General features: G+C 34.8%; 1 protein-coding gene across 1 annotated transcript; it reads right to left on the bottom strand.

Moving 5' to 3' along the window:
• Positions 1–771: 771 nt before the first annotated feature.
• LOC107767321 (transcription factor MYB1R1) lies at positions 772–2582 on the bottom strand. The gene is made up of 3 exons (XM_016586289.2): positions 2087–2582; positions 1512–1720; positions 772–1379 (listed from the first exon to the last, which is right to left on the bottom strand). The coding sequence occupies exons 1-3, from the start codon at positions 2412–2414 to the stop codon at positions 1005–1007; spliced, it is 912 nt and encodes a 303-aa protein (XP_016441775.1). The 5' UTR covers positions 2415–2582; the 3' UTR covers positions 772–1004.
• Between the last annotated feature and the right edge of the window lie 6976 nt (positions 2583–9558).

The following is a 9558-nucleotide window of genomic DNA, read 5'->3' as shown; positions in this document are numbered from 1 at the left end:
GATAACTTTTTCTTAACTATTAGTCAAAAGAAGCTTTCCTGGACTATTTGGTAAGTACATATTTTAGGAAGTACGAACGTAGAAAGGGTGTCAGGAGGTCACGATGGAATTTTCCAATACTATTTAGGAACCAGGAGGAACATTTTACGATATTCCCGAAAATAAAACATTTAATGAATGATAAAAGAAATATCAGCAAAGATCCCTTTCTAACAATAGGTTTTTAGATTTTCAGTAGGTATGAATTATACAATTCTACACATACGCAAGCATATTTAGTCCCAGTTACCATCACTCTAGGTGGCAAATATAGTTGACCAAATATTGGTGTCCATCATCGTCGCGATCCCTTTTATGTCCAATAAAGAAAAATCAATTGGAAATCATCGTAATTGAAAATCCAGGACATGAACAAGATATCATAACCCAATAAGGATTTCGGATAACACATCACATGACCTAGCACCAGCAAACATTGAATGGTCCTACCACTCGCTTATTGTCCACTGCAATGAATGAGGACCAAATCCCTTCCAAATTCATCAAACAAGATTGGTGGATTGTGCGTTTTAATGGAAAACCAACACTGCATTTGTTTGACAATTAAAAACCAACACTTCATTCCACTTGATATTTTCTCCTTATGAAACCACAGCGGAGACCACTAAACTCAGCCCATTAATATCAGCAACAAGCACAATATCCGATGTTATTCAGAGTTAATTTCTTTTTTCTCCCCAGCTACAAACAAATTAAACAAAACAAAACAAATAAAGAAGACACTAACATAATATAAGTAGCATAAAACAGGTACAGCAAGGCATGACGAGTTTCTGGTCTGTACAAAACAAAAGGACCATACATCATACTCAACTAAGTACCTTATCTCACCTTATAATAATAAAATATAGAATTATAAACTCCAATTTGCCTTTTTCTATGTTATTACTTCATTTTTCTAGCTTTTTAATTATTATTATTACTCTAAAAAAGATTCTTGTATGTCATGCCACACTGATAATGCTCTCTCCATTATTGAAATTTGACATCACTTGAAATGCTGAGTGCCTAGTAGATGATGACTGGCTTTGATCTAGTGACAGGGACAATGTCAACGACAATGAAGATGCCTCCATTGCTGAGCTCTGATTCAAGTTAAGGTCAGCTATTCTTGACAAATTAGCCAGTGGAAGAACAGGAATCGGCCGGTGGAATATGGATGAACTCTTACTAACTTGATCTCCTTGGTCATAAGTTACTGGCAAAGGTGTCACCTGAAATGCATTTATTTTGGAATTTTCTACAGGAGGCAATGGTGTTGGTGCCAGAACTTGGTGTTCTTGCAGATTTTTCTTTTCTTCCATCGGCATTACAGATACCTGTTTGTCATAGAAGTAAAGATTAGGAACTAAACTCTAACACCAAAGATTCCTTCTATTTTCATCAAATATTTAAAAGACTGAGCAACTTTATTGGTACTGATAGATGAAATTTGCAATTGAGTAAAATACCGAGTCAGTAGTGATATCAAAGAGGCTAGAACGGCGGCGGCGACGATTGAGGTTAGTTCGCCGGAGGAAGTATTTCTGAGCATGACTAGCGACCTGTGTAGGTGTTCGAGTCTTGACGAAATTTCTAGAGATACCTCTCCAGTCTCCTTTTCCCACTTTTTGCAATCCCAAAAGGAATAGCTTGTGCTCTTCCTCCGTCCATGGAACTCCTAAAATGAAATCCAAAAGATAAGCCAACCAGAGACTAGACAGCAAGTTCACCACAACTATTTCAACGGTCGATACAGAAATAAAACAATCTCGTACAACAGAAGCTTGATAATTGTGTAAAGAGACAGAGCAAATAGCACTAGAAATCGAGATTTGTGAAGAGACTAAAACGACAGATGATGTGTTAACACGTTGACTTATATAAGACAATTCTAGGCAATAAAATTGAAACAAATAAGAAAAAGGAGAAAACAGTTTTCAACAAATTGTGAAGTACAGTACATAAAGATAAGCAGTAAAAAAGAGCGACTTTCGATGATTAGGCAAAGAGCAAAAACAGAACAAGATGATCACAGAGATCTAACCTCGCTTACGCTCACGACCACTGCCGGAGTGGTGAGGAACAGCGTCATCAGCGGAAGCGTAGCCCTCGTCAGCCACTTTAGAAGACTCATTGTTATTTCCGCCGTTGGTATTGTTGTTGATGTTCTCGTTAGCATAGCCATTAGGCAGCTCGTACTGAGAGAGATTGTTCAAACTCACACTCTTCCTCATGGGGTCCACCTTCACTCTCACACCAAACAACATGATTTCTCCTCCGCCGCCATACGCGGCGTCCGGCGACGACTCGCCGGCGCTCGTGAAAGAGTTGTGGCCGTTGGTTCCAGACTGCGAGCTGCTGCGCGACATCATCCTCCTTGCAGAATCAACGAATCAATTGAGAAAATGGAGAACACTATACATATAAGGTTAATGTATGTATATATATATATATATTATATATATATATATGTAGATAGAAGGCACCAGGGTAGAGGAAGGAAAAGGGGGGTGAGGTTTAGGTGTGTGGGGCGAATGAAGAGGAACAGAGGGGTGTGTAGATAAGAAAATATATAGAGAGTGGGAGACAGAGTGTAGCTTTATGATTTGAGAGAACAACGTGGCCTCCATTTGACGGACGGTTTATCCGTTTCTTCTCTCTCACCTTTGTCTCTTTTCATTGATCGATAAATTTTTGTGTTATTTACTTTCATCTTATTTTAAAAATCAAAGTATAACATCACCATTATTTCTATCTCTAGCTTTGTGCATTTTTTCTATTTATTTTATCGACGATTATTTTTTTCAGTTAGTTACCTATAATTTAAATAATATCATATTTAAAATCTAATTGAGACTTTGAATTCTATAATAATGAGATAACAATCCTAGTTTTTTTTGACAAAACCCTCGGTGAAATACGAAATTGAATTGATCCATGCTTAATATTAAAAATTTTGGTAACCAACTCTATGAAGAAATCATAAAGTGAAAGCTAATCAGTTGTGACAAAAAGAATAATTCAATCATAACATGCACTGATAATATGACTTTTGTTTGGTGTAAGTATCACAATTTTTTTTTCCTCCGTAAGTTTATTAAGTAGATAAACTTTTTGAATTTGATGTATTTGATGAGCCATATGAAATGACACATAAATTACTTCTAAAAAGTATAGTCATTACATGTTACCTTTTTACACATGACAACTTGAAAATTACACAATGTACCTCTAATGTGAGGAACTTTAACATCTCTTTCTGACATAAATTGCATAATTTTAAACTCTAGGTCCTTGAAATGACCCATATTTCACAAATCTTTGCAAAAGTTAAACTTCCATACATTAAATAATAGAATTTAGGATGAACATATTCTAAAAGAAACTAAATGAAGATCTGATCTCCATTCATACCCATAAAGGCTTTATTTTTGCAGTGTCCGTTGGAGTTTCCTGAACCAAAAAATTATGAATGGATAGTATCTTTAACAAAGTAAAAACCAAGACGATACACAAAGAAAGACGAAAATATAAAAAATCATATCGAATCCACTCTAATTTTGTCATCTTTGCAAATTTCACTGACTCATCACTTCCATCATGAATTGCTAAAACCACTAACCCATAAGGACAAAACCTACAAAAGATATTTTCATTTTTGTTCTGGAATTTGATGGCTCGTGAAAGTAGTCATCTGCTAGAACTCTTATTTCAGATTTAGAACTTCTATTACCAAGATGAACTTCAAAATTTTTATACAAAAGAATTTCTCATTTCATGTTGAACGAATATAACTGTAATCAAAATCCGTTTCTTTATCTATTTGCACCGCAGATTCTTCTCATCCATCTCACGTGAAAAGGTAAAGGTAAAATAAACAACTTAATACATATAAGTAAAAATTACTTACGTCTAAAGGTAAAAAGCATATTTTCGCATCTTGAGGCATCTTTCTTTTCTTTTAGATACTCGAGGAACGAAGATAATTAGATAAATACAATAGCGGTTAAATTTGAGTTTAGGTTGGATGATATATTGGATAATCCTAAAACGTGAATAGAAGTTGTAACTGTCTTTAATTTAAAAAGTATAACTAAAATTTATTTTTAATTTTAAAAAGTTAATGTAAAAAATCTGTAATATCTTTTAGAATGATACTTAGTTAATGTATTAAGGAATTTCAGGGATAAAAAAAGAAGGGGAAGCATATCACATTTTGGGGGGTGGGAGTTCGTGGGATGTGCTCCTTAATTTTAGGTTCTTACGGAGCCATGGGAAGTTTTATTTCTAATGGTAACTTCCTAATTATTACTACCCCTACTTCAAATAATAGATATTTAAATATTTTAATTTAAAATTAAAAATTATTAACTAATTAACTAAGTTTTGTCCTAAAAACTAACACATGACATTCTCCTACGCTGCCACTTGTCATAATCCTCGGCTAGACTTCCTTCCTTTTAATAATATATAGATTCGGGTAAATGATACTACCTCCCTGTTATGTGAATTTTTTCGCTTTCTGAGAGTCAATTGGACTAATTTTTAAAGTTAAGTTGGATTAAATTAACTCGACATTTTAAAAATAAAATTTAAATATACAAAAAATATTATAAGTTATAATTCTTCTCAAGTCAATATGATGAAAATGCATTTCAAAATGTTGGTAAAAATTTATATAGTTTGAATATTAAAAAATGAAAAGGTTCATACAAACTGAAACAGAATGAATAATGTATAGTCGTTCTCAAAACGGTAGCCGAAAAATATTTTTTTTGTATATTTTTACATTTTTGTATATTACAAACAAAAAAGTATACAAATTATATATATTTTTACAGCTATCGAATATAAATAGTTTTGGCCGTAGGTTAAAAATGATCTTTATCCTTGAAATTCTCAACATTCCCTTTTCGGGTTCATCTATGTGGATCCGGGTTTTATGACCCGCCCCTCATGATTTAACCCTTCCCATTGTAATTAAATTTTATTAAAATTCTACTTTTGTTAATTATAATTTAGTTTTTGATATAGTTAAATGTAACTTTTAGTGTTTGAAAGAAATACACTTTTTTTTCAATCACCAGGTTACATAATTTTTCTTCCTCAAGTAACTTTTGCCTCATTTTGTTTTCTCTTTTAGGTAAATGTTTATGATTAGTCATGAATGGATTTGTTTTGAAAATGTCAAAGATGCAATTAGATAGGTCCACCTACCAAGCAATAACATTATCTTCAATAAAGTTGGCCTTACTTAAGGTAATAGATATCGTATTAAAACGTAGATTTAGATAAATAATTGAGTATTATCACTTTTAGCCCGCGTCAGAAACTATTTACATTCGTTAATCGAAAAAGTGTATGAATTTTGTATAATTTTTATATATAACATATATAATGCATATATATATATATATATATATATATATATATATATATATAAAATACAAAAAAATATACATTTTTTCGACTATTATTTTGAGATCGGCTATACAAGTATGAGTTTCACTCAATAATTCGCTATTAACATGATTCAATTTCCTGCACAAATACAAATGTTGTACGGTAAGCTTATGATAATGAAAATTATGGGCGCAAGTGGATGGGAAAAGAAATAAAGGATCACGTGAAAAAGAAATACTTAGCCGCTTGATTAACTGACAAATTTGTCTGCTAATCATATTTAATTAAGTCTGATAATTGCAAGATGCCTTAGTATCGTAAATAAAATATCTCTAAAGCTTTAGTACAAATGTACAATACAACTATGAATGGGTATGTCCTTTCTCAATTATTTGATTAAGGAAATTATTTGATCAAGATAGTGTACTTAATCTCGAGCTACCCCATTTATTGCCTTTAATCTTTATTGACACCCACCTTTATCCCCAACCAAACTAGATATTAGCTCATTTCAGCTTTAAATTAACATTAATAATAATATTCCTCCTTTAAATGTTCAACATGAGAATCAAAGCCTTGAGCAACGATAAGCTGTTAGCTTCTTACATTTGAGTTGTTACAATAATATCGAGAAATTCTCTGCTTTTTTATAATAAAAACAAATTGTATGAAGTGTCTCGTACTATTGTTCACCTTTTCTTTCTTCTTTTACATAATTATTAGTTAAAGGAGGATCCAATTAAATTTCTAGTAATTGCAAGGATATAAGCTTTAAACTCATGATATTGCGATTCATATATAAATCACTGATCTTAGAACTGTCACAATAACCAGGTGTTAATCTTTCCGAAAGCTCTTTTTTGTTACATTGTTTTGCATATTATACTTGGCGTTATTCCATAATATTTGACATGCTACGATCTTTTAAAATGTTGATTTGATTTATATATATTATATTGCTAATAGTGGAATAAAATATTAATGCAATGGTTGAAAAGTTTATTCCATATAAGATATCACATCAAAATTTTAAAATTTAAAATGGCCAAATGAATTTAAACTTTTAAAAGCTGTGAAAATTATATAGAATAATATTATTAAATGAATAGTTGCTAACATTTTGAGATGCTATAAAAATATAAAATGTAAAACGGAATCATAATCATTGAAATTGAAAGAAAAAGTATAGTGTAAACGGCATCATATGACAAACAAACTAGTTTGACTTATTTCTTAGGATCTTGGCCATCAAATTGGCATGTGTTGAAATAGAAGAGTAACTTTCAATATATATAAAGTAAATGGACATCTTTAAATTATGAGGGGGCTGCCAAAGATTGATGTAGACCACAAAATGATGAAAGGCTTATAATTACAAGGCCCTACCAAGTACTAACACGATAAGAGGCAATCCACTTATCCTTTTACGTTTTTCCAGTGACAAACGATATTATCAAAGGAAAATGATATAACAGAGAAAAGATTTCCATCAATTTCATTTTCTTTTACTCTTTTTGGATCTAGTATCATTTTTCTTTTTTACTTTAAAGCCATTGGAACTAAAATATTAATCTGTAATTAGCATAGTAAATCTTTTCAGTGAGGCTGTGAGACTACTGAGATGAGCACTATTACTTTTGAAGGAAAGATTCTTATGCCATTAATATTTAATTAGAGTTAGCTGGCCGTTAAAAATTAATGGTTGTAGCACAACTTTAACAATTTTGTATACGGTTAAAATCGGGCTACCCGATTTTACTATTTAACCGAGACCGAAAGATTGCATCCAAGGACGGCTTCGTAACGGAACAGTCTAAATCACGAGGACTAGGTATCGAGTTCAGAACCGAGGTACCTGTCGAGATCGAGGCTAGTAGCGATCGAAGCCAAATGAGACAGACACCGAGTAAGATCGAAAATATCATAATAACAAAAAGGCGAGATATCCGTGACTGGTCGAGGATCACGGCGTAAACCTCGGTGACTGGTCAAGGATCATGGGGTAAATCTCGGAACGGATCAAATCAGTTAATTAGCTAATCATGTGATTTCCTTCTTTAATTAGAATCATACCATAAGTAGGATTCCTCTACTATATAAAGGGGGTTCTAATCATTTGTACGACATGGTTGACAGATATAAAAAGCAATATAATTCTCTTTCTCGTTTATACTATTGTTCATCAGCTTGTTATATTTTAATGGTTCTGGCATCAACCAGTTCGAGGGTATCCAAACTCGAGGGCTGAGTTCCATTCTAACACCGGTTTGCCTTATTTATTGTTAATTTCTATTACCCATCCTCACATATATCAATTGGTATTAGGTGAAATCACGTGTCCTTAGAACCATATTATAAGTTTAATTATTATCCAATTTCAAGGGTAAACAGTTTGGCGCCCCCGTGGGGCTAAGAATAATAGTGGTTGCTTAATATTGATTAAGATAACACACACTACTTTACACTTGTTCTCGTAAGAATTTTTATTTTCACGATAACATGTCAAACTCACAAGCAGCGCCTGCACATGGTGACAACGGCCTCGGATTTCACGGGGAGAATGACAATACAGTCGCCCCAGGGTTCGAAGTGCCTCAGGCTGACCTTGAGGGAGCACCAATTGCAAATTCCGTCGATGTCAGTTCGTACGTCGCTTTAAATGCAAATTTGGGCGTTGATCCCGAAGGTAGCATATGCAGGGAAGTTCGATCAGGTGGTCGAGGTACACAGGGCACAGGAGATGGTGGAGTTAGCATGCAATTGATATTCGAAACGTTACAGGCCCAACAAGCCGCTATAGCACAACTACAAAATCAGCACCGAACACCGAGTAGGATCGAATCAGAAGTCGTCCACAAGGCCGATCATGGGCCGAAAAGGTTGAATGCTAACGAATCGGGGACTAACCCCACCATTATGAAAATGCTCGAGGAGCTCACTAAACGGATTGAGTCAGAAGAAAAGAAAATCGAGGCAAATGATAAGAAAGTAGAGACATACAACTCCCGGATTGACAAAATACCGGGAGCTCCGCCGATTCTAAAGGGTATGCATTCAAAGAAATTCGTACAGAAGCCTTTCCCTCCAAGTGCGGCTCCGAAACCCATTCCGAAGAAATTTCGAATGCCAGAAATTCCTAAATACAATGGGACCAGCGACTCTAATGAGCATGTCACTTCTTATACATGCGCAATAAAAGGGAATGACTTGGAAGACGATGGGTGTCAATCTGTTCTACTGAAGAAATTTGGAGAAACCTTGTCGAAAGGAGCAATGATATGGTACCATAATTTGTCGCCTAATTCCATCGATTCCTTCGCTATGCTTGCAGACTACTTCGTAAAGGCACATGCCAGAGCAATAAAGATTGCGACTAGGAAATCGGACCTCTTCAAGGTGAAACAAAAAGAAAATAAAATGTTGAGAGAATTCGTATCTCGGTTCCAGATGGAATGCATGGAACTACCACCGGTCACAGACGATTGGACTGTTCAGGCCTTTACTCAAGATTTGAACGAACGAAGTTCGGTGGCATCACGACAGCTAAAGCAGAATTTAATTGAATATCCAGTGGTAACCTTGGCTGATGTACATAATCAGTACCAGTCAAAGATCAGGGTCGAGGATGATCAATTGGTGACCCTTCCGGTTTCGCTTATCCAAATAGGCCCGTCGGCAGAACTCAAAGGGATATCGTCATAGAACCCCGGTCAAGCAGAGATCGGTATTAACCATACAATGAAGATAGTAGAAACAGCGGCCCAGGACCCAATCCCATCCGAAATGATCGAAGGAACGATCGAAGACAGAGTTCTGGAGGGATCATGAGCAAAAGTGGCTTAGATAAACACGCTAATTCCACAGAAGCACCACGATTATTAGAATATAACTTCAGCATCGACGCATCAGGTATTGTGTCAGCCATTGGGAGAATCAAAGATACTAGATGGCCTAGACCCCTACAAACTGATCCATCCCAAAGGAACCCCAATCAAATATGCAAATACCATGGTACACATGGTCATAAAACCGAAGACTGCAGACAACTAAGGGAGGAGGTGGCCCGTCTATTCAACGAGGGTCACTTTCGAGAATTCTTGAGCGACCGAGCTA

The sequence above is a fragment of the Nicotiana tabacum genome, chromosome 4 (assembly GCF_000715075.1).
Source record: "Nicotiana tabacum cultivar K326 chromosome 4, ASM71507v2, whole genome shotgun sequence".
Classification (NCBI taxonomy): Eukaryota; Viridiplantae; Streptophyta; class Magnoliopsida; order Solanales; family Solanaceae; genus Nicotiana; species Nicotiana tabacum.
The sequence above is the reverse complement of the archived record's forward strand: the minus strand, read 5'-3'. Positions and strand labels throughout refer to the sequence as shown.

Bases quoted from the DNA above. Each gene is read 5' to 3' on its own strand.
- LOC107767321 (XM_016586289.2), bottom strand. From the start codon at position 2,414: ATGATGTCGCGCAGCAGCTCGCAGTCTGGAACCAACGGCCACAACTCT. The intron at 1,721-2,086 runs GTTAGATCTCTG...ATTTCATTTTAG, and splicing joins TGGTCGTGAGCGTAAGCGAG to GAGTTCCATGGACGGAGGAA. The intron at 1,380-1,511 runs GTATTTTACTCA...TATGACAAACAG, and splicing joins TTGATATCACTACTGACTCG to GTATCTGTAATGCCGATGGA.